This window comes from Carcharodon carcharias, chromosome 20, assembly GCF_017639515.1.
Source record: "Carcharodon carcharias isolate sCarCar2 chromosome 20, sCarCar2.pri, whole genome shotgun sequence".
Lineage (NCBI taxonomy): Eukaryota > Metazoa > Chordata > Chondrichthyes > Lamniformes > Lamnidae > Carcharodon > Carcharodon carcharias.
Window position 1 is genome coordinate 84585002 of NC_054486.1, and position 26118 is coordinate 84611119.

General features: G+C 39.3%; 1 protein-coding gene across 5 annotated transcripts in view; it reads left to right on the forward strand.

Annotated features, from left to right (window-relative positions):
• slc38a6 (solute carrier family 38 member 6) overlaps nucleotides 1-25049 on the forward strand; it is a 47568-nt gene extending 22519 nt beyond the window's left edge. For all 5 annotated transcript variants that reach the window (XM_041214871.1, XM_041214873.1, XM_041214868.1 and 2 more), the window contains 9 exons: nucleotides 3656-3714; nucleotides 7703-7765; nucleotides 12505-12555; nucleotides 16124-16203; nucleotides 16995-17095; nucleotides 17193-17317; nucleotides 19702-19846; nucleotides 21757-21851; nucleotides 22970-25049. In XM_041214871.1, the coding sequence (XP_041070805.1) occupies nucleotides 3656-3714; nucleotides 7703-7765; nucleotides 12505-12555; nucleotides 16124-16203; nucleotides 16995-17095; nucleotides 17193-17317; nucleotides 19702-19846; nucleotides 21757-21851; nucleotides 22970-23062 (812 nt within the window). In that variant the 3' untranslated portion in view covers nucleotides 23063-25049. The remainder of the gene's footprint in view (nucleotides 1-3655; nucleotides 3715-7702; nucleotides 7766-12504; nucleotides 12556-16123; nucleotides 16204-16994; nucleotides 17096-17192; nucleotides 17318-19701; nucleotides 19847-21756; nucleotides 21852-22969) is intronic.
• The last annotated feature ends 1069 nt before the right edge of the window (nucleotides 25050-26118 follow it).

Consider the following 26118-nt stretch of genomic DNA (forward strand, 5'->3'; position numbering starts at 1 on the left):
CCATGTCAAGTCATTTATATAAATTGTAAAAAGTTGAGGCCCAGCACTGATCCCTGTGGACACCACTCATTACGTCCTACCTACCAGAAAAGATCCATTTATGCCTACTGTTTCCTGTTATCCCCTACACCATGAGCTTTTATTTCTGCAATAACCTTTGATGTGGCATCTTATCAAATGTCTTCTGGGAATCTAAGTACAGTACATCCACCAGTTCCCTTTAATCCACAGCACTTGTGATTTCTTCAAAGGTTAAACATGATTTATCTTTCACAAACCTATGTTGGCTCTGACTGTCTTGAATTTATCTGAGTGCCCTGTTATAACATCTGTTAAAATATCTTCTAACATTTTCCCTATGACATGTGTTAGGCTAACTGGCCTGTACTTTCATATTTTCTGCCCCCCTCCTTTTGAATAAAGGAGTTACATTTGTTATTTTCCGATCTACTGGAACATTCCCTGAATTCAGGGAATTTTGGAAAATTAAAACCAATGCATCAACTATCTCACGAGCCATTTATTTTGAGGCCCTAGTATGAAGTCCATCAGGACCCAGAGATTTGTCAGCCTGCAGCTGCAACAATTTGCTAAGTACCACTTCCTGGTGGTTGTAATTTTCTGGAGTTCCTCCATCCCTTTGTTTTCCAGATTTACAGCTATTTCTGGGATGTTACTTGTATTTTGCATCAGTCTTCACGATAGATGAATTGGTCAGGTATAATCTGCCATCTCCTTATTCTTTACTATTAACTCCCCAGACTCACTTTCTATAAGACATGTCCCCTCGTGACAGTCACACGAGCTGGGACATATCAATTGCTTTTATTAAAAATGTAACGCACATTTTAAATCCCTCCATGAAACTTCATCCACAGGCAGGATGAGGTTTCATGTTTTTTCTGAAGGCTGCCTGGGCTCTTTGCCTGCCCGCCAACCTTAAGGTTAGACGGGCCGCTCCTTTAACTGTTTTAATTACTTTTCAATAGGCCTTTGACAGTTCCGTGGGCGTGCACCTGAGTCGAACTGAAAATCTAAATGTCACCACATGTCATTTTACACATCAGCGAGCGGGCCCCGACCCTGCTTGTCGAAGGGAGAATTCTGCCCCTGGTGAACTTGTCATCCCTCTCTATTGTGCTAATACCAACATTAATTAACAGAGCCATCTCTTTTCCTAGCTTCCTGTCCTTTCTTGTGTACCCTTCAATATTCAAGTCCCAATCTATGTCACCCTGCAGCCATGTCTCTGTAATGACTATCGGATTGTACTTATTTCTGTTTCCCCTGTTAGTTCATCAGACCCCCCTCCTGAACATGCCATATAGTTGTGATCTTTTGAAACAAAACACCTTGCCCATAATTGAAGTTTGTGTCATATGGACTTGAAGCATTAACACTGTTTTTCTCTCTCCACAGATGCTGTCAGACCTGCTGAGTTTTTCCAGCATTTTCTGTCTTTATTATCACTATTGCTAGAGTTCTTGAGTTAACCAGGTTTTAAAACCCTTTTTTTTGCCAACACAGAAATTCAACTGCATCTTGCTTGAAAGAAATGTTCCTTCTAGCCAGCATCTTCTAAACTCCGAACAGAACTACGTACGCATTCTACTCACCCTATAATTCACTAATTGTCACCCTTTTTCTATTGTTTACCTCCCAGGCAACTTGGTCATTTGATCAGTCACTTGAAGCGAGCTGCTTTACCAGAAAATATGTCCCAGAGATAGCTGTCAAAGGGGCCATCATCCCAACATAAAATATAATTTTGTCCCTTATGGCTGGCAGGCAGGCGACAAGGCCAAGTAGCCTTTAGGTTTTTTTTTAGGAAATCTCATCCACAGGCAGGATGAGGTTTCCAACAGCAAATTAAAATTAAATAAAAATGTTTAAATTTCATTCATATTATGTCTTGCACATGAGGGAACATGTTCTTTAACATTTCAAAATTCTTTATTTTTAATTTTTAAAATCCTTAGCTCCCTGGGAGCTTCTATTGTGAGTGCTTGCGCGCATGTATGAAGTTCCCTGCATGCACCCTCTGCGCACACACCACCACCACCACCACCACCAGCCACCACCACCACCCACCCCCCCCCCCCCCCCCCCCCACCTCAGCACTGTAGCATGATTTCATGCTGGGCGAGCCTTAATTGGCTTGCTGGCGTGAAATTGCGATCATAGGCATTGGTCAGCTTTCCGACCGCTCCCGCTCACCCCCACTGAGCCTGCCCAATGAGAGCAAAATTCTGCCCTTTAAATGCTTCTCATCAGTAACAAGTGACTCGGCCTCCAGATTGAGTTTTTTTTTTAGATAGAATAGATATCATGCCTTGAATATACATTTCCACCCCCCCTCCCCCAACCAACACCTTCCTGCCCCCATTAGTCACATATAATTTTGTGTTGGGACTAGGGAAAGAGGCTGAACCAATCAAAAATTGATTCATGATGTGTTCCTTATAGTACTCTTCATTGTACCATAAGGAATGGAATAAGAAACTTTTGAACCCAATCTTTCACTTTTTTTGCATTTACATTGCCTGGAGGGGTTCCTATTTAGATTGTAAAGAATAATGTTGACAAGTTCTAGTTTCTGCAATTTGACAACTTCTTCAGATCTTTGTTGTGACTGTTGTGTACAGCACATGCTGTACATTGAGAAATATGCAACAAGACCTGATTTACACAAATATCATTTCCACAGCGTTTGGGTAATGATGGAAAAATGAGTTCTTAAATAAAAATGAAAGATGTGAGTAAACTTTCCAGAAGTAAGTAATTCTGAATGTAAATCAGAAAAGTATCAAGAGTTGGAACGATACAGCACAGGAGGTAGTAATTTGTCCCATTATGTCTGTGCTAGCTCTTTGAAAGAATTATCCAATTAATTCCACTCCCTTGCTCTTTCCCTGTAGACATGCAATTTTTTTCCTCTCAAGCACATATCCAGTTTCCTTTTGAAAGCTTCCACTGTCCATTCAGGTAGCACAGTCTAGATCATGATAACTCCCTACGTTTTTTTTAAAAACATCTCCTTATCCTAATTCATTCATCAATTACCTTAAATCTGTGTCCTGTGGTCACTGGTTCTCCAACCAGTTTCTCCTTACTTATTCTTATTAAAATGCTTCATATTTTAGTAAATTTATGACTAGTAACTTTAGCACCTTTACTAAACTTCCAAGTTTCTCTGATCCAATGAGAGCCATTCCACTTTCTCTGAACTGTGCACGTAAATGTACCATTTGCCAGCTGAAAGAATGCCACAAGTCAGAGAGCTAGTTGTGTGCTTACCCATTAGTTTAGGAAAAAGTGAGTAGTGAGAAGCGTGTTTTGAGTACTTGCCATTCTTTCCAAATAATCTTTGCTGTTGTTGTTTAGCTCCTGCAAAGGGCTGCTAATTTTCCAAATGTACCAGTAGACGTTTTATGTCAATGTTTTTGCACATGCATCTATTTAATGTGCTCAGTGTGCTCTTTTTTGTGGAGGGGAAATGGAACACTTGCAAATATTGCTCATTCTTGCAGTTGCTCATGAGGCTATAGAAAATCATTCTGTTCATCTAAACTATTAGAGCATGTGTTTCTTTTTTTCCCCCCTTAGCCATGCAGCTTTTATTTGGGACTTCCTAATACTTGTCTTTTTTTTAAAGAGTTTCTTGGTTACACAAGTGGTTTGTCCATCGTGTTCATGGTATACTTTGCCATTGTGGTGAGTATCATTTCATATTGTTACCTTTTAAACCTGTTAAATTGCTTGTAATTTTTAGGGTGGTTGGTCATCAGAAGATTAATACAGTATGTGCCAATACATAATCTGCAGACATGGGATGTGTTTTATCGGTACTTATGTGACCACCAGTACACTGTATTGTAGTGATTTTAATGGCAAAAATTAAGATTTGGATATCATTTGAAGAACATTTTGTCTTGCTTCAAGTCAGTGTGTTGGAGCTGTAGTGCGCTGTACCATGGAGAGATACAACAGAGGTTCCCAACAAGTTCATTTTCTGTTCTCTGCTATACCTTTTTATATGAGCAAAGATCAGGCATTTATGTAATGTGACAGAACATAATTAAGACTATTGAATGCCTTGCATCCAATTTTCAATCTGCATTGACAGATCCTGGGAGCAGATTTTTCACAATAGCACAGTTGGAGTTGACAGGAGAGCGGATGTAGATAATATAACATGCCAAAGATAATTGAAATTCTGCACTCAGCCTTTGTTTCCCATTTTTGAAAGTTGCATCATTAATAGTTTGTTCTGCAATTGTTCTGAATCAGGTCAAAACCTTCAAACCAGCTTACTTGAGAAGCTTATTATATAGGGAATGAGTGAAGGGAAAAAGCGAGAAAATTGACCTTGAACCTACATAATGTGCTATGGAAGGATATGGCATCAGAGCAGCAATCTACTGCCACCGATCTGCCTTGGGATATTCCCGCCTACTGACCTGCCACTGTCAATAGCTGGGAAATTGAACCAGAAAAATTGCTTCTAACCATGTAATGCACAAAGATATGGAAAGTTTGCAGCAACTGTCATTTTTTATTGGACATTTCATTTAATTGCATAGTGCAGCTGTTATATATTTGTCAAGTGTCGTATTTTATATTGGAATTAATGATAATGGAACATTACTGTAAAATATGTACCATGACACTACTTAACCTGAGACAGACCCATTGTCCAGATGCATCGGCTATCCCTTGGCATCACAGTACAACATAATTATGAAAGTTGTAGCTCCATAGTGGAGCAGTTTTTAAGTCTCGCTTGTACAAATTTATAAATTGTAATTGTACATGAACCATACAAGTGACAAAATGCTCAAAAGCAGCTGAAAGTGATTTTTAAAAATATAGTACTTGTGTACAGTTTTGCTGTCCCCCAACCTTTTTGAGAAAACAAATGCATGCCTGAATTTTCCAGTAGTGTGGTATCCTCCTATTCTTCATTAGCACTTGAGTCCGAGGTACTGGTTCCTCATCAGAGATTTATTTCCATTCATTGTGCTAGCAACTTGGCATTTTTTTAACACCATAAATTATGAGGTCTGATTTGATCTTCCATATATTGAGGATCCACTGCAGTGTCGTAAGTGGTTTGATGGCTGATTTTGCGATTCAGTTGTGGCCTTCACTTTTGAAGAAATCCTTGAACAGTTTGTTTAAAACCCTACATGTGACATGCAGTTGGTTGATCATCTCTTCTTGTATTATGATCAAATCTTAGAAATTCCAGCATAAAAGGAGGTCCACCAACCCATCATGCCTGTGCTAGTCTTACTACAATAAATAATCCCACTTCCTTGCCCATCCCTTAATTCTTTCTAATGTTTTCCCTATTTCCAATATTCCGTTTCTTTTTATATGCTTTAGTATCTACATCAGTGGCTACTTGTGGTAAAGTATTTAATATTTTAATAACCCTCTTGTGTAAACATTTCTTCTAATTTTTCCACTCATTCTTTTAGAGAATTGTCAGCCTGAACCTCCACTTAGCAATTCACTACAAAAGAAATTTTTGTCATTTCAACTTAATATTTAGCTGGCAATGCATAAATCTATCTTTTTTTTAAAAAGAGCCATTCAAGAATTGGTGTGCCACTTTAACTCTCATTTGGAGTTTCATCGAGCTACCTCTGTCTTGATGTTACCGAAATCCATGCTTCCTAACAGTGTACTTACACCACAGGAACTGTAGTGGTTCGAGAAGGCACCACACCACCACCTTCTCAAGGGCAATTAAGGATGAGCAATAACAGCTGGCCCAGCCATTGACGCCTATGTCCTAGGAATGATTTCTTTTTAAAAAAATCCTTATTCTCTAGGTTCCTCCTTTTGTTTCTCTCCACCCCCACCTGACCATTCCCAAAGGCATCTGGCATTTTAATTACCTGCAAGCAATCCCACTGAGCAGTGGGAAGGTTTGTGAACTTGAATTCCAGTTATAAAAGTACCATGTGATGGCTAAGCATTTCCCCAGAGGGAGTGTAAAACAGAGGTTCAGTCTGCCTTATGCACCTTTGTTTTAAGCAATTGTTGTCAGAAGCAGAGATCTGGGAAGCTTGGTAAATAGTGCAGAGGAAATGAAAAAATATTTAACTTTCAGCCCTGTTACTCTTTATCCACGTACATTTTCCAACAAACGAGAATATTAGTAATGCAAGCCAGAAATTTGAATAAACTTGATAAGACTCTTTTATCACAAACTGTTTCTTTGCAAAATGTGCCAGGGTGGAAACGAAACCTGTAAGTGACTGCTTCGAGTCTTCTACTGGTGGTAACTGTGTGCTGCTTTTGGTTTTGTCAGAAGTTGTTGGATGGTTAGTACTAATGCTTGAATGCCATATCTGAATGTGCAGCTTGCACCAAAATAATGAGTGAGGCTTTCAACATCAGGGCTGTAAAATTGGTAATGATCTCTAGCCTTGCACATCCCACATGATCTCTCTTAACCATTGAGAAAGAAAAATTGGGTGGGCTGTATAATATCGGCTGACCCAATGCTGCCCATGTCTGATACCTGAAGTTGAAAGTTCTGCCCAGTATCTCTAAAGGAAGAGGTGCAAGAGTTGAATTATAGTAGTAGAGGTTTGAAAATCAGCTTTTTTCCTGCAGTTTAAAATGATGCATGTCTGTGGCATGTTTTTGAAGTGATTTTTAAACAGATTCTGTAACCTTTTCTATTTACACTGCCCTGTCTTCTCCCTTTCCCTGCAGCCCCCATCCCCTTCCCCATACAAGGCTTTTCTAATTGTGTTGCAAGCAGTTCAAAGATAGCTACATTCAGCTTGTTACTGGAGGACGAGCCAAAACTTCTGCACCTGATTTGCTAGCAATATGCAACATGTTATAACTGTGGAAACTTGATCATTGAGCATGTTCAAGACACACATCTCTGGAGACTAATGACATCAAGGGATATGGAGATAATGCAGGAAAGTGACATTAAGGTAGATGATCTAATTGAATGGTGGAGGAAGCTCAACGGGCTGATTGGCCTACTCCTGTTCCTGTGTACCTAAAGCAAATGATGCAAAAATATTCCTATCAAGATCTCTCAATACACCTTTAACATTTCTGCTTTGGGAATTCTGTCCTTTAGTTATAATTGCATACAGGAATTAAATCAGAATACTAAAAAGCAAAATTTACTGTTGTTTGCAATCTTTAAGCATAGCAAACTTAGTCCAGTGGTGCAGAGCTCCCAGCACAGTGCTCTTGATGCCACATTACCAGCAGTGGAAAAAAGACAACTCGACCATTCTGCACAGTGGCTTAAGTTTATTTTTCTTAAATCAACCATCCTTTCGATCCATATTAAAATTGTTACAACAGAAGGATTTTTTTGGGCACTAAAAATATATATTTGTATATCCCATCTTGATGTGGCTATGGATGTTAATTCCTCCAGTCTGCCCTTAGTGTTTACATTTTCCTGTGATTTTCAGATGTTTAAAGTAAGAATTGTTAAAGCTGCTGAGTGGGGAGCTCCTGTTGATGGTTCAGTGGATAAATATAATGTCATTGAACCAAATATACCAGAAAGGTTGAGTTAGCTGGTCCTGATCATGCACACAATAGTGTTCATTCCTGACCCTCATGAATTCTCATTCTGCAAATAAGTTGAATTATTTCAGCAAAATCTAATCGTATCAAACATACTGTCTTTCTGCTTTTTCTTTTACAGGTCATAGTTAAAAAATGGTTCATTCCTTGCCCACTGTTTAATGGCACCATGAATTATGTTCAGGTAAGATGTCTTTAATACTGCTGTGGTGGTTAAGGTAGGTTGCTGAATGGTTTGAATGCCATCTCGCTGTTAATTAATATGCCAAACAGAGATCCTACTTGAGGACGTTATTGCGTTGCAGGGAAATGACCTAACTAGTTAGTTAATTTTAATTAGTTGATCTGGCATGCACTGCCTGAAAGGATAATGAAAGCAGATTTGATTGTAACTTTTAAAAGAAAATTAGATGCAAACTTGAGGAAAGGTTTTGCAGGACTATGGAGAAAAAAAACGGGATAGGATTAAGTGGATAGTTCTTTCAAAGAGCTGGTATAGACGCATTGGATCGAATAGCCTCCTTCGGTGCTGTATGATTCAGTGGTAATTAACCCGGTGTGATTTCTGGCTGTCTAATGTGTGGCAAAAGCATCACATACCAGTGTCGGAGTTGTCAGGCCTAATTTTTTTTGTATGTATTTATCATTTCTACCAAATTAACGTCTGGAGTAAAGCAATGGCTTTACTGAACAATAGTATAGAAGTTCAAGTATTAGTGAATTCATGGAGAGTTGTGTAAATTCAGTCAACCAATGTCTGCTTTCTGAAGTCTCTGAAATGTAAGTTATAAAGCAGAGGGTTTTCAACTGAGGAGCCATGGTTCCCTAAGAGTCCACAAGGGGCCTGTGAGTTGGTTTGTCCCATTAGTAGCCACCCAAGACTTAGTTTTTCCCTGCTCTGCTGTTTGAGATCAGTGGCATACTGTAGATACAGACTGTTCATATGTGCAAGTTCTCACTCTAGGACAGCATTTGCAATGTAGTTGGATGAACATAACATTAGAAATAGGAACAGGAATAGACCATATGGTCCCCTCAAGCCTGCTCTGCCATCCAATGCAATTGTGGCTGACATGCCTCAACTCCACTTCACTGTCTGCTTCCCATATCCCTTGATTCTGAGTGACCAAAAATTAGTCTATCTCAGCCTTGAATATACTAAAAGGTCCACAACCCTGTGGGGTTGAGAATTCTAAAGATTTGCAACCCTTTGAGTGAAGATATCTCTCATCTCAGTCCTAAATAATTGGCCCCTTTGTCTTGAGGCTGTGCCCCCATGTTTTAGATTCCTCAGCCACAGTGTTTACTCCATCAAGCCCCTTCATAAACTCATTGAGAAATAATCTTGTATGTTTCATTCTTAATTCGAGAGCATAAGCCCAATTTACTCAGCCTTTCATCATAGGACAATGCTCCCCTCTCATCCCAGGAACAAATAGGCTGAACCTTCACTGTATTACCTCCAAGGCAAGTATATCCTTGGATATGGAAACCAAACTGCACAGTACTCCAGTGTGGTCTAACCAAAGCCCTGTATGATTGAAGCAATTGAGAGTCCCTCTGCGCATCACGGGCTTGTACAAATTTATCTCAGTAGCTTTTTTTTTTTATTACTTCTCTGTTCAAAGACATGGCCTGCTCATTGCTTTTAACCATTAAATAGAGAGACTTAGAAGTTGTTGAAACTGAGTTGAGGTTAGGAAACGCAGTGAGTTAGTCCAGCATTGTGTGTCCTGAGGCTTTTTTTCCCTCGGCAAATGGCGCGGAGTGACATCGGGCGTGCGTCCTGACATCACTGCGCATCATTTAGATTTTCAGTACAGCAGATGCGCAGCTGACTAGACCACACACCTGCTGAACTGTCAAAGGCCTAAAACCCCCCCAACTTCTGCAGAGACACCCTGGGGAAAATTTTCTCCCCCTCAGGGAGGGGGGTTTTGTTTGAGGGCAGGCATGCAGCCAATCGGTGCCCCTGATCAGCTGGGCGCAGCCATTTTACGTGGGCAGACCAGTTAAGGCCTGCCCAGCATGATGTGTGCCCAGAAGCGCTGTGCGCTCCCTGTGTGGGTGGGGGGGGTTGCCTGAGTCGAGAGTGCGCTCTTTCACACGTGCGTGCAAAAGAGTGCGGAAATCTCTGAGGTGCCTCTGTGCCTCAGGGAGATAAGTTTTAAGATTAAACAGTTTGGTGAAAAATTTTTTGACATGTCCCCTCATGTGAAACTGTCACATGAGCTGGGACGTGCATTAATTTTAATAAAATCTTTTGTGAAAACCTCACCCCGCCAATGGATGAGGTTCCATGAAAAATGTGAAGGCCGCCTGGGCTCTTCACTTGCCTGCCAATCTTAAGGTTGGACGGGCAGCTCAGGTAATTGCTTAAGTGGCTTTTTAAATGGCCTTAATAGGCCTTTGACAGTTCGGCAGGTATGTAGTCTAGTCAGCTGCGCATCTGCTGTACTGAAAATCTAAATGATGCACAGTGATGTCAGGACGCACGCCCGATGTCACTCCGCGCCATTTTACGCCTCAGCGAGCAGGCCCTGCCTCTGTTCATCGAGCCAAAGATTCTACCCCGAGTTGGTTGGAAGCTAGTCAAGCGGTTGAAAAGATAAGGGTGACGGGGGCCTGCCTGCATCCCCCACCAAAAATGGCAACACGCTCGTCGGCCCAATCTCCTGAAGCCCTGAGTGAATTAAGTCCCTAATTGGCAGCAGGAACCCTGCCGCCAGGTTTCCGGCTCCATGGGGCTCATTTAATTACTGCACTTGCCCCAGTAGGGTGGAAATCCCACCCTCAGAGCTGCCAGCCAAATCAAAGGCCGGCAGCTCTCCATTATTGGCAGTGCAACCTGGTGCAGTGGCTGCAGCCAGTAATACACTTGGGCCTTCACCAGGGTTCTTCATGGGATGCCTGGAGAAAAGTCAGGGTCAGATGGGGAGTCGCAGAAAGGGGGTCGCCAGTGAAGGTGGGGAGGGAGGAACGGGCAAGGGTTGTCCAGGGCTTAATCAAGGGGAGGTGGGGAGGCAACAGGGTTCCTACCCTGAACCCTCCTGCATGATCAAACAGCCCACCAGAGGTGAGGGGCCGTTAAATTCCATGTATTGTTTTTTAATTAAATTGGTGGTTGAGATGGGAGGAGGGGGGGCACTATGAATGTAGAGTGTATGTGGCCTTGGAGGAAGGGAAAATGGGGCAGGAAGAAAGTGTCTCTGGGTCTGCAGCAAGAATATAATGCAAGGCAACGTTTGGGATTGAGATGAGAGGAAACGGGGGCTTCAAGACCAATTGTACCATCTCTAGTGTTGCCTGAGTTCAGATCAGGTAACTTGGCATAGATCAGGAATTAAATCCAGGCAGTTTTCTGCTCTTATGGTTCAGAACTACATTTGAAGCTACATCTAGCAACTAAATCAATGGAGAGAGTGTACACCACGTACTCCTGGAAGGAGGGAATGGGGGTGGGGAAAAAAAATGCCCGCCTCTGGGCCTACAGCAAAGCTGTAATAATTTTCAAGATCTGATGTGATTTTTTTCCCCCCCTCCTTCAGTGTCTTCAGCCTGAATTGATAATGACTCCAGCTATTACATTATGGTTTTTCTTATACCTCAGACTCAAACTTTATATTCATGGCCATGTGTGTCTCTGAATGGATAGGTGTCTAGTGGTGTCCTTTGAGTTGATACTGCTGACAATTTGTAAACGGGTTAGGGAGGAGGAAAGACTGGGGCTGCATCTGTTGCTAATATTTATGGTGATCAGGTCAGGTGGGTAAAGTCACTTGGGGGCCTTGTTTATTTCTCATCTTTTTTTCCCCATCTACTATTAATGGTGGTTAATTTGAGTTACTGGCTTTCATTGGCTCTTTGGAGTTTGGTATTGAAATACTCATTTTATTATTGGGGTTATGCTTTCGTTCTAATGTCTGATGGAAGCCTCTGGAGCAATAAGGTTGAGAAGCACCCCCCCCCCCTCCCCCACTGTTCTTTGTTCATCAAAATAGGTGTAAGTATTGTGGAATGAGCACTTTCTGTTTCAGACACCTAGCATTAGCATCACTTTTTGTCAGCTATAGTGTATTTAAGTTTAGAGTTAACTGCCTTCTCAGCTGCCTTAATAAAATGTCTTTGCCTCAATCAATGTGACATTTTTTACATTTCCAGCACTATGTTATCCAATTGCCTCCCTGAGAGATTGCAAATTGGGTGTAATTTTGTGTTGAGCTCACATTCATTAGCAACTGAATTGAGACTGTCCAAATTCATTTCACATAGGGCCCAAAACCTGGACTAGATTCAAGCTCGTGTTCCAGAAGTTTGACTTGTTTTTGAATGAAGCAGTTTTATAGCTGTATAGAGCCTACAGATGGAATGTGTTAATGTCATAAACGGCGTCTACTTCATCTGCATTTGAAGGCATTTATTCATTTGCAATTCAATTTGACAGAATTCTTGCATTGCAATGTTTTTTTTAATTAATTTATACTTTCTGGAATGTTCAAGATTGTAAAATTGCTTCATTCTGTCCCTAGGCCAAGGAGGGGAAAGAATCAGCTGCCCTTGATCTGCCTTCTAGTGACTTTGGGTTGAAAATGGGTGGATGTTGGGATCAAATGTGGCCGTGATTATCCCACTCATTGTATGGGCTTACATGTCAAGATAGTTAGTTAGAAATTTTTATTGAATCGTTATTAGCACCCGAGCCTGTAACATTTCCCCCAGCATGAGTTACAGGAGAAATAGTGAGAAACAGAAGGATATTTATTTATGTTAGTGATTTCAAATGGAAGAGAAAAATCTATATCATTGACAGTAACATGTAAGATGATCAATGAAAGCTGTGTACCAGGTTGAAAAGTTAAATAGACAGCCGATGATGTAGGGGCCTTGATAAAATGTAAATTTATATTTTTCTTCCTGGTTTAGAACTTCAATTCCGATGAATGTAAGCCAAAGCTTCTACAAATTTCAACCAAGGTTTGTACTTTGTTTTTAATAGTATATACAGGCCAAACAACTATTCACTGGTACAGAATTTTAAATCATCAGTACAATTAATCTTCCAGGAAATATTGCATTAATAAATGTCTGGCAGCTCCTGATCACTTCAATCTGCTTATAGTCGTTGTTTGAACAGAAATTTCCAAATTATCTATGTGGCACATATCTGGAAAAATGTACAATTATATTTTACGAAATCTAAAGCTGTAGATTTAACTCAATGAAATGGATTGGGATCACGTGGTGAGCCACCTAAAATCCAGCTCGAGTGATGTATGCATGCTGCATGACAGTGGTGATCTAAATGACAGGATCCAAGAATGTTTCGATGTAATTCTGCCTGGACTTGATATAGAACTGTTCTAGCATATTTTTAAAAATATTTATTCATGGGATGTGGGCATCACAGGCAAGGCCAGCATTTGTTACCTATCCCTAATCATCCTTTAAACTGAGTGGCTTGCTAGGTCATTTCAGAGGGTTGTCAAGAGTCAACCATGTTGATGTGGATCTGGAGTTACATGTAGGCCAGGCCAGGTGAGGATAGCAGATTTCCTTCCCTAAAGGACTTTTGTGAACCAGATGGGTTTTTACAGCAATCAATGATAGTTTCCTGGTCACCATTACTGAGACTAGCTTTATATTCCAGATTTTCATTAGTAGAATTTAAATTCAGTTAGTTACTGTGGAGGGATGTAAACCCATGCCCCAAAGCATTAGCTTTGACCTCTGGATCATTAGTCCAGTGACATTACCACTACGCCAGCATCTTCCTGTGGTCTAACTTTTTTTAAAAATTCCAGTGGAATTGGCTTACCTTATGCCTTAAGTCAAATATCTGATGCACTTCCAGTTGTGACATCCATCTTATTTAAAACCGTTTCTTAAATTGTAATATCCACTCTGGTTCTCGCACTGAATATTACTGCAACAAAAAATTACCATAGGTTAACATAAAACTGCAGTATTTAATTATTGATTTTGAAATAAATGCAAGTCTGGCTTTTAAGTCACTTGATACACAATTCTCATAAAACTCCTGTCAGAACTTTGTGCATCAGCATAGACGGAATATTATTCAGATACAAATTTAATGAGGTGAGCAGGGCATTCTTGAAGTAGGGATGCCCCATTTTGGGCATGGCCTAACTTTAATTTAGAAGGGTTCTGATTGGAAAACCTAGTCTAAAAACTATTTAGACATGATACAGCATCTCTTCATTCTGGAGAAGGGTTGAATTGAATTACTCCATGATTTTCCTCAATACAAATGTGGTCTCATACTACTTGATTTATTTTTTTTACATAAAATAGGAGTTTGTACATGAAAAGTGCCCTGAAATAGAAAAAAATATACAAGGGCACTCCTTAGAAACATAAATCTGACAAAAAGTATCAAGACCTGAGCTGAAAAAAGAGAATGGATTAAAACCTTGGCTAAAAAGGTGGTTTTTCCAGAGTGTTTTGAAAAGAGAAGCAAGAGACAGAGCTTGGGGGTTGCATGTGAAGGGATGGCCACTAATGGTGTTACAAAAGGATTTCGGGATGGTCGAGAGACCAAAGTTGTAGGAATGTAGAATTCTTGAAGGGTTAAATGGATGAAGAAGACTACAGAGATGAAGGCTATGGAGAGATTTGAACACTGGAATCAGAATATTAAACTTGAGGTTTTGATGGGAATGAAAGCTAATGTTAGTGAGTGAAAGAGTGATGACTTAGTGCATGATAGAATATGGGCAAGCAGAGCTTTGGATAAAATGAAGTTTATGAACGTTAGAGGTTGGGAAGTCAGTCAGGATGGCATTGCAATAGTTGAATATGGATGAAGGTATTTGGAGTAGATGTTATGATGTGGCAGGTGGTAATTGCAGGGCTGACTAAATCCCAAAGGGTAACTTGGCCAAGCTATCACAATGATTTGAAATTTGTATTTTTATTTCGATAAGGTATGTGTACTGAAATCAGAAGCAAAGATTCCACTGCCACTTTTGCAGATTTTAAATATTAAATTAAAACATTTATTAGCAAAAGAAAACTTAAACACACAATTACAGTTACACAGTTGAATTTAATCCTTTTAACATTTCCCAAAAGAATTCTACTTGGCTAGATTCACAAATAAATGCCCTTTTCCAGCAACAGTCCCTATTGATTCTTTAATCTATAAAATATCCAGTAATGTTACCGCAAGCCACCCACTGTTGCTATAAGGGAGGTATTTCACAAGCTTCTCTTCCCTCTCGCTTGACAATGGAAATCCAAGGCTTGTAACAAAACCTTCCTTTCTGGAATAGCCAGACACTTCTCTGGGGTGGCTAGAACTCTGTTTTCTTCACCAAGACTCTGCTCGCATAGCACACTCTTCAAGATCACATGGCCATACACCTCGTACAGCTTTCTATCTTTCCTTAAATACATTTTCCCCTTTTCATCTTTAAACCCATTGTTCTTAACTGTCTTTTCAAAATTACTTTTCCCAGAATCTAAAAATCTTTTATGCTGTCTTTATGGCCATCACTTTTGGGGAAAAATTAATTTCGCTTTATGTATTTGATTTTTGCCTGTTGTAAAATTTCATTTTTCCTCTTTGAAATTCAATAACCAAAAATTCACTCCTCATTTACCTCCTAATGCAAATTCCTATTCATGTTATATTTATGGTATCCCATCTTGGCTCACCCATCTCCATTTCAAAAATGCCTGCTTTATAGCTAGGCCTTTGATTTAAACCATGCAGTCTGACTGTCTTCAGTCTAATTAAATTAGTCTCTCGCACACATACACACACACTTTCTTTACAATGGGCTGAAGCAGGGGCAATGATTGCTGATGCTACAACAGTGCAAGTGTGGAAGCCTTTGTGATGGATTGGATATGGAGTTGGAAACTCAGCTTGGAGTTTGATTCAGCTGATACAGTGGGGAGATGGAATCTGTGGCAAAAGTACAGAATTTCTGCCAGGTACCGAAGATGATAGCTTCAGCTTTCCCAGTGTTTAACGGGAGAAAATTGCAGCTCATTTGAGTGTGGATTTCTGACCAATCCTAGGCATTAGAGTGTTGAAAGAAATTGTGGAGATTTATAGTTTGGTTTTTCCTCCCTAAAACTGTCTGCCTCTCTATTTTTCTTTCCTCATTTAAGAGGCTTATTTAAAATTATCTTCCTTGGCCAGGCTTTTGGTCATCTGTCCTCACATCTCTTTATTTGACCGTGTCAATTTTTCTTTTGATAGCTCTTCTGTGAGGCACCTTTTATTATGATTTGCTGCATTAAAGGCATTATATAATTGAAATTGTTGTTGAGGGTAATAGCAATAGTTTTGAAGGGGATGGGGACAGTCCATGAGGAATGGGAAACCATTAAAATGTCAACTAGCATAGGGGCCAAGAAAAAATTGTTTAGTCAGCAGTCGGGTGGGAAAGGGGTCAAGAGTGCAAGAGGTGGGTCTTGCAAACAAGCTGGTTTGATTAAACCATAGAAAAACATGAAGACTAATTTTATCTAGCATTATGTTCTAACATTGCAATCTTTTATCATTTTGTAGAGTGCGTATGCAATTCCAATCATGGCATTTTCATTTCTTTGCCACACGTCCGTGTTGCCCATTTACTGTGAGCTCCGAAGGTAAGGGGAGGAAAGGGCCTGCAAAGTCATGTGTTGCAACAGGTCTCTACTGATTTGCTACAAGTTCCAATTGGCTGAGTGTATGTCACTCTTCAACACTGAAAGCAGCCTGTCATTCTGGCCTCCTGTGGAAATTGGTGTCAATCCAATCTATGTAATATAGTAAACTCCAGTCATCTATATTTGAAGGCTTAAATTTGTTGTACTGAATAGCAGCTATTGCTCCATTATCAAAATATACCAATGTTATCCCATATCCATTTTAATTGCTTACTTTTCTTCCTCAAATAACATAATTTATTCAACCTTACTAGTTAGTTTGTGAAAAGGGTGTCCAGAATAGGTCATTTAAATCTGCTGAGTTGAAGAGTCATTGGTTATTGTATGATAGTAGGCGTGCAGCTTGAAGTTGAGGCTGTTTTACTAAAAATTGTTTTAATTCCCATATACCTGCCATTGAATAGTATAAACATTCATTAAAAGTATAGATTTATATCTTTTTAAATATTTTAGCTTGCATGTACACATTTAATGCTCAATTTTTAACACACTGAAAAAAATGAATGTGCAAGGTGATGGGGATAAGGCAGGGGAGTGGGACTAGGTAGAATTCTCTTTTAGAGCCAATGCAGACTCATGGACTGAATGGCCTCCTTCTGCACTGTAAAGATTCTGTGATCACTATATTGTTTTGTTTGTTATAAGCTTGGGATTCTTGCAATTGTGACTGCTCTGCTCATCCTATCACGAAGCATGTGCTGCACTAATGTATTTGGATTTCTTTTAACCAGGCCTTCAAAGAGCAGGATGCAAAAAGCAGTTAACATAGGAATAACTTTGAGTTTTTCAGTCTACATGCTCTCCGCCTTGTTTGGCTACCTGACATTTTATGGTTTGTGTTGAATATTAATTAGAACATTTAAAAGTTGCTTCTATAGGCTGCCCAAAACTTAAGGTTTTCTTGCTAAATTTTGCTTTATTTCTTTCAGGAAAAGTGGACTCTCAGTTGTTGCACAGTTACAGCCAGTATCTGCCACGAGACACACTCATCATGTCTGTTAGAATATGCATACTCTTCTCTGTGCTTCTAACTGTGCCTCTGATCAATTTCCCAGTGAGTTTTGGCAAAGATGTGATTATCTTTTGCACTTAAATACAATTTTGTTCTTCATTTTAAGTGTAGCTTGAAACAGTCTAATCCAATCAGCCTAACACGGTGCGAAAATGGAAATTTGCATCACTTCTCCTGTAGCCTTTTCCATTAGCGTTGTCATTTAAATCACTACTCTTTATCCTAAAATCATGGCATTAACAGGGACCTTTACACTTTCCCCCAGCTTTATATATTTGATCATTATCACTGGACAAGCTAAGCACCCTTGAAAAAACTCAGCAGGTCTGGCAGCATCGGCGGAGAAGAAAAGAGTTGACGTTTCGAGTCCTCATGACCCTTCAACAGAACTAGGTGAATCCAAGGAAGGGGTGAAATATCATTCTTTATATTTCACCCCTTCCTTGGATTCACCTAGTTCTGTTGAATGGTCATGAGGACTCGAAACATCAACTCTTTTCTTCTCCGCCGATGCTGCCAGACCTGCTGAGTTTTTCCAGGTAATTCTGTTTTTGTTTTGGATTTCCAGCATCCGCAGTTTTTTGTTTTTAAGCTAAGCACCCTTCCCTGACTTATTCCAGCCTCCCCATTGTTTCAAACTCTTACACTCTCAGTCCATCCTGGGCCAGACACTTCAAGGTCTTATGGTTTGTATAGGTTAGATCATTAGAAATCATTTTGAGCTAAGTGTTTTTGCCCCAGAAGTACTGATGTTTTGTGCTGTGGTAAAGGGACATTCGAGACATCTTAATCAGCTTGGACATTACAGTTGGATCCTGAGTGAGACACCTATTCAAGGTGCTGGTCATTATAAGAGTAAGTGAGAAAAACCACCCTGGCGCTGCACTTCCATAACAGTTTCAACACCAATCTACTGTAGAGAGAGCCACAAAAAATATAATGTCAAATAATTATTGAAAAGTAGTTTAGAGAAAAGAAAAATTGACAAGATTTGTATCTTACATAAGTACTTAATTCTCTGGGACATCAAGCAAAAAAATATTTTTTTTAAAAATTGAGGTTTCTAGGCCTGAATCTTCAGCAAGCGGGGGCAGAGCCCGCTTACCGAGGCGTAAAATGACGAGTGGTGACGTCAGGCGTGCGTCCCGGCATCACCGTGCGTCATTTAGATTTTCAGTTCAGCTCGAACTGTCAAAGGCCAATTAAGGCCATTTAAAAAGACAATTAAGCAATTACCTGAGCCCGTCCAACCTTCAGGTTGGCAGGCAGGCGAAGAGCCCAGGCGGCCTTCACATTTTTCATGGAACCTCATCCATGGGCGGCATGAGGTTTCATGAATGATTTTAAATTTTTTCAAATTTTTATTGAAATTAATGCACATGTCCCAGCTCATGTGGCAGTTTCACATAAAAATTATTTCTCTACTTTATTAACCTTTTGAAACTTAAAACTAGTCTCCCTGAGGCACCTCTGCCTCAGGGAGATCTCTGCTTTCTTTCACGAGCATGCGTGAAAGAGCGCACTCCCGATTCGAGGAACCCCCACCCACCCGCACAGGGAACGCACAGTGCTTCCGGGTGCGTGTCACGCTGCCGGGGGGTGGGGGGGGGTGGTGCGGCGGCCTTATTGGCCCGCCCATGTAAAATGGCAGCGCGGACCCGATTGGGGGCATCAATCGCGCCCACCCCTGCACAACCCCCCCCAACGGGGGGAAAATTCTACCCTTAGTCAAGAATGTCATGAGAGAAAAAAAATTAACTGGTGATTAATAATACAAATGCGTCTTTCAGAATAAGGTACATAATATTTTTACTTGTATCAGTCGTTTGATGTATCACTTCAATAATTTCTTTGTATTGAAGCAATGACCAAACTATTGTCATGTGTAGGCTGCAACACGATCAGGGCGAGCGCCGGAAATAACAACTGAGATAACTGACTACCCATTAGCAATTCCATTGGGGGATCTAGTTTTTAATGTGATCTCTGTGCTTTTGGTAAAAAGTAAAATGTGGATGCTGCAGCGGTAGTTTTTAAGGTTTTTTTTAATAAATATGACTCTTCGCATGAGCTTGTAACTTAATGTTAACAAATTGAAAGAAAATACTTTCCGAGATGGGTTTATGATTTAAAACAAAAACAGAAAATGCTGGAAAAACTCAGCAGGTCTGACAGCATCTGTGGAGAGAGAAACAGAGCTAATGTTTTGAGCCCCTATGACTCTTCTTCCGATTTAAAATGTTTTATTAGATTCCATATATAAGGCTCTCTTTTATGTTACGTTAGTGTTTATAAGCTTCGTTAACATTTTAAAAAAAAAACCAAAAACCCTTTTTCTGTATAAATTATCCCATGTAGTGCTTGGTCCAAGCAAGTAGCATCCTAAAGAGCATCTGTTTATCATTGATGTTTCACTTTTTTTGCAGGCAAGGAAAGCCATTATGCTGCTATTTTTTTCAAACCGCCCCTTCAAATGGTCACACCATATCGCTGTCACACTTGCTATTCAGACATTGATTGTGCTATTGGCAATGTATGTGCCAAATATTCAAAATATCTTTGGTGTAGTTGGTAAGTTCACTTAATTTACTTCCAGCTTGATTTGAAAACTGCCATTACTGTGCAAGGGTAGAAACTGGTAAAGATGTAAATCCCACTTCGGTTTTTTAAGCCTCCTGAATCAATTAATCATCTGCTCTTTATGAAATGTAACACAGCAAACATGTAGGGCAGTGGAAGGCTTTGTTGGGGCACCTGTGATTTTCAAGTGTGTGAATGATGAATGCCAGGGACTGTGGTGCATGTAAAAATCCTCTAAAGAAGGTACCGGTCTGGCCTATGCTCCCAATTGCAAATAACTGTTGAAGGATTTGCCATCAAGTTAACAACCATAAAGTCTAAAGACTGCAATTTCCTTGTTACATGATCACTGAAGTTTCTATTGATGTTCCAATGTTGAACATTGTCCATCTGAATCATTGACTTTTAAATTAAAGCTGCCATGAGGTACTTTGAATGTGAGGAATCATAGAAACATAAAAATTTTACAGCGCAGAAGCTGGCCATTGGGTCCTTGATGTCTGTGCCAGCTGGAAAAAGGCTGTCCAACTCAATCCTACTTTTCCAGCTCTAAGTTCATAACATTAGGTTACAGCACTTAAGTTCATATCCAAGTATTTTTTAAATGTGAGCATTGCTGCCTCTGCTAGCTTTTCAGGCAATGAGTTCAAGATCCCAACCACTCTCGGTGAGAAAAGTCTTCCCAAACCCCCTCTAATCTTTCTGTTAATCACTTTAAATCTGGGGTAGCTGGTTAATGACCTTCCTATGGATCCTTCCAATCCATTGTGCAGGCTCCTCGTAATTTTGTACACCTCAGTTAAATCTCCCTTCAGACACATGTTCCAAAGAAAACAATCCCAGCCTATCCAACCTCCCCTCATTGGTAAAATTCTCCATCAATCACAAAGGCTTGAGGCTTTTTTATTTCAGTATTAAATTGAAAATTCAGACTTTTGGGGTCTAATGTCTTGGACCTTGGATCATTTGTAACATTTAAGAAGAAGCTAGATAAACATGAGTGGGAAAGGAATAGAAAGGTATGGGTTAGATGAAATGCAGTGGGAGAAGACTAATGTGGAACATAACACAGATATGGGGAAGAATTTTCCTGTTGGCGAGCAGGGGCGGGGCTCGCTTGCCGATGTGCAAAATGATGCCCAGTGACGTCGGGTGGGTGTCCCAACGTCACCGCGTGTTATTTAGATTGACAGTTCGGCGGGCACGCAGCTGACACGGCCGCATGCCTGCAGAATTGACGCAGGCCTATTAAGGCCATTAAGAAAGCCATTAAAGCTGTTAAGAATGCTGCCTGTCCACCCTTAAGTTGAGGTTTCATGAAGTGTTTTAAAATGTAATAAAAATTTATACTTTGACATGTCCCAGCTCATGTGATAGTGTCGCATGAGGGGGCATGTTTTAAAAGTGTTACAAACCTTTATTTGAAAATTTAGCACTAAAACAAATCTCCCTGAGGCACAGAGGTGCCTCAGGGAGATTTCTCCGCTCTTTCATGTGCATGCGCGAAAGAGCTCAGGGAACCTCTCAGGAAATCCGCACCCCCCCCCCCCTCCCCGACAGGGAGCGCATAGCGCTTCCGGGTGTGGGTCACGCGGGGCGGGCTTTAATTGGCCCACCCACGTAAAATGGTGGCACGCACCAATCGGGTTTGCGCTCGCTCCTGCCCGCCCTCGCACAACATGCCCCCCCGCAACCCCCGCAAATGGGGGAAATTCAGCCCATGGATCATTTTGCCAAATGGTCTGCTTCTGTGCTACATATTCAGTATAAAAATTCAGGTTGCATGCATAGTTCAAGGCTACCTTTTTGGATAGCTTTATTTTTTTTCTGCAGCTACATTTCACAATGTGAATTGTAATTCTATCATTTTAAAATCTAAAATCCTCTCCCTATTTCCTCAGGTTCCACTACCTCAACTGCTTTACTATTTATCTACCCTGGACTCTTTTATTTGCAAATAAGCAGAGAACCTTTAAAATCCTTGAAAAAACTTCAGGTGAGTTTTGAAGTAATCAGGTATTTGTTTTGGACTATGGCTGGCTTTTAGTAGTTTTGGCTTTCTTTAATCACCTTAATGTGATAATATTCCAGTCCACTAGCCAATGCTAAATTGGCAGAACGGAAATTAAACCAAAATTATCTTGTACATATCTATTGAGAGTTTGAGGGCAGCCTTAGTTTATTTCATTAGCTTTTTTTCATTTTGGAACTTATATCAGAGGGATTTAATAACTTTGAAAATTGTCCTTTCTCCATTGTTAGAAAGGAGTGAGGATGGGTACTGTCTATATCCCCTAATTTGTCACATCATTCACATAATATTTTCCGATTTTTTTTTTTAAAACTAGTTTTTGCGGCAGTCCTGTCTGTCACCGACACTTGTTTCCTTTTGAACTAAATGGACATGGTCAGGATAATGTATATTAGCCTATTTTATTGACTTCCATATTTGCCTACATAACAATGGTATATTGCTTGAAGTACCAAAAATGGACCTCAACAGATTGAAACTAGCATCACCATATGGGAAGCTTTAAAGACACCTGCCCTTTTAATGATATATGCTTCATCCTCCTTCCCATTGTTCTCAATGCTTTTAACAGAATAACAGGCCTCACATGAGTGAAGTGACATTAAACAGTACCATCACACTCCTGCCTGCAGAACATAGGAAAATAGCAATGTACCAACTGGTAGCAGAGGGCTTCATTTTTTTTCTCTGAAGCTCAAGTGACACTACACAGATGTCGCTGGCCCAAGTGCATAGTATCTCACATTTCAAAGGAAATTGGGTGTACATACAAATTTGATTACCAGTGTAACCCTTATGGCTTGGGGTAGTATGAGTGCTGCCACATGACTTCAGCATATCCCTCTCTCTCTGCGCTCATTTAGCAGGGGCATTAATCCATTTAAAATCAGTGGGTTAACACTTCTAAAATAGAGGGAGTAATTTCAAACTAGCACTTAAAAATGTGCGCACCACTGGTATTCCATTGTACAGTCTCAAGGCTGGTGATTTCAAAGCAACGATTAATGGAGGTTTTTCATAGAAATGTGAGATGTTTTATATTTTCTTTCTATTTTATGCGAACTACTCTTTTGTTTTTCTAGGCTCTAGGATTGCTTATTCTAGGCTTCTTGATTGGTGCTATTAGTTTGCCTGTTATCATTATAACCTGGCTGCACAATGAAAATGTAGCCTAATCAACAGCAGTTGCACATAATGAAACCACAAAGACACTCGGGAAATCATCAGTTGTGGGTTGACATCATCTTTGCAACCATGTACTTTCTCCTGGTTCATTGGCAATATGGTGACAAGTGGAATTGCCTTGCTGCAGGCAAAAGAGCAGAAACTGGATCAGGTCTTTTGAATCTCTCAATGGTGGTGTGAATAAAACTGGTGACTGGGCATCCAGAAATATTTGTGCAGGATCAAAAATAAAGATGTTATGCTTTACCTGTTTCTGTTCAGTAACTCCATATTCTTGTTGGGTGGGGAGGGGTTTGCATCAACGCACAGGGAAATCAACTAATTTGAAGTTGTGCTACCGTGGAGAAATTTCCACCAGAAGAGACATTGCTAACATTACAAACTGAAAAAAAAATGTTCTAAAAAGTTTCTATGACTGGTGCAATGCTTTGTAATCTGGATTCAGTTACAGTAAAAATATTAGTTATTTATGATGCTAAGTTTATTTCCAGATATTTTCAAATAATTGTCCAAAATGGTCAGTTTTTTAAAAAAAATGTTTAAAACAAGTCCTTATTAATTAAGCAAATAATGTGTGCGTGAGATTTTTTAAACTTGTATGTTCATTGGTAAAAATCAAAAAATTATTGTACTTTGGGATAAGAAGCTGCCTAACTTAGACTGGTATATTTTGAACTTTGTGCTGCATATCCAATTATTTAATGTGTACCTGTTAGAATCATGACAAACATCTAACGTTTTTAGTTTTGGAATAGTAAATATAGGTTAAAGGGATTTTTAATGTTGTCTGTATTGAATTGGTGTCAAATTATTAATGCTGAACAATTGAATACCAAGGGAAAGGGTGACCTTTGCTCAGATTTGATATCACAAATTGTTTTTGCCCCAGTAGAATGGTGAATATTAAACCAGTAAAATACACAGATATCCAAATGCTGCATTCTTGTCTAACTTTATATTATCATAATGATGCAAATTGCTGATGTGGTTTCAATAGCTTTTTTGGAAAAATCCTTACCTTAATTAACATAGTTTTTTTTAAAAAACTGAGTGTAATATGATTAACACTTTAATATTAATCTTGAAGTTGTAAATAAACTTGTTTTCTTCACAATTGCTCATGTTTAAATGTTTTTGAAGTTATTCTGGTTTGACAGTTAACACCAGGGGATTTTGAATGATCAAAGGCATACAATAGCTGTCACTTGCCACAGATTAATGTTGTTTATACAGTCTACCAAATTAGGTACTGCAAGTAAAACATGGCTGACTGCTGAAGTGCACTAACATTTGACTACTTTTATTCACTTTTTAGCTAACATTTTACAATTGGTGTTATTCTGTGCTTTAAAGACATGGGATTTGTTTTGTACAGACAATATTACTGTGGGTCAGACTTCAAAGTTTTGCACAAGTTAAAGAAAGCAAAACAATGAAACTGCAGAGTAGATTTGACAACTTCATTGCCCCCATGTTTAAAATTAAGCAAAATCCAACTTGCCTTTGATCCCGATAACCTCCAAACTTATACAGTGAGTCAGTTTCTTTTTTTAATGACCTCCATTAGATGCTAATGATGGTTGCACATTCAATATATCGTAGCCTATTATAATGCTTCGTCTAATTTGTGTTCACTTCTTAGAAGATAGTTTTAAGATACTTTTCACACTCCTGGTTATTCCATTTGTATACTAAGAGGAAATTTCTTCATTGTTTACATTTTATGAAAAATGCTTATTTTATTGTGAAATCTTGCACCAGTGCAATATTTTCAACTATCTTTTGATTTAAATGATTTTATAACTTGTACAACTGATCAATGCACATGTAGTATCTGTTTTTTTTCTTTGTAGTGTTGAAAGTAAGTCTTGTCTTTACGCTTTGAATGTACTGCTCAAAAGAATTTTATTATTGCCGATCTAAATTCCCAGAACGTGTCTATATAAAAAGAATATTAAATGATTGCAGCTTATGTAACTAACAAGTGTTTTCTCATTTGGTATGAAAGGTTCAGATTTGAGTATTTTAAGCCACAATGTTCTATTAATGCAGTATTAAAAATGCAATTCAAATAGTCATATCTTAATATTCTAATCCAAAACACAGGATTTTGTTGGTTGCGTTTTTCAGAAGTTTTGTAAACTTTTTTAAAAAATGGACTTTTCCAAATGTGTTGAAAAATACAGTAAATCCTGTGTAGAAACGATTTCAATACTGAAGTGGTTACTCGTGGATTATTGTTTAAAAAAAAATTAAATTTGTTTGCAAGTCTGTAATTTCATAGTTCTGTTGATAGAAATTGTGCCAAAAGGAACAGTTTCTTTTTTAAATGTATTTGGACCTGAAGTGAAACTCCGGTCTTGTTTCCCCCTTTCCTTTTTTTAAAAAGGAAGAGTCATTCTGCTTACACCGCCATTTGACGGTAATAACTTATGCTGGATGCCAGACTTTCTTCTCTCATTTGAGACTGGAATCGTGAATCTTCATGTTTCTCTTTGAGAACCATCACAACTGGATCGAAACCTGACCTACTTAACCCTCAGAAGCAAATTTTGTAAGCCTGGGAGCTCTGGTCAAGATTCTTTTCTACTTCTCTGAGAGACATTAGGATCAATTGTAGCCCCTGCCCTAAAATTAACTAACCCCACATCAACCAGGGTTTTACCTAATCTTGATGCCTCTGAGCAATATTTTTTTGCACAGACCTTTCAAGGAATTTCCAAATTATTTTGTTATAAGTAATTGGCTCATTTATATTAGTCATGTTTGATCATTGCAAATATTGACATCAAAAATGCTATAATTTTTTGTAGTAGAGTGACAGATACTATACACAATTATGTTCTATTTTTATCCAGAAACTGTTCTTGTATTATTGTTACTATTACATAGCATTCAGTCATACTTGATTTGTCCAGATTTCCAAAATTGATGTTACTTTTGCTATACCATTGGTACTTTCCACTGTCATTTCCAATCTCAATACTGGAATAATACCTATCTGCTGCATATCAAACAATCTTAAACTTCCACAAGGCTCCGTGCC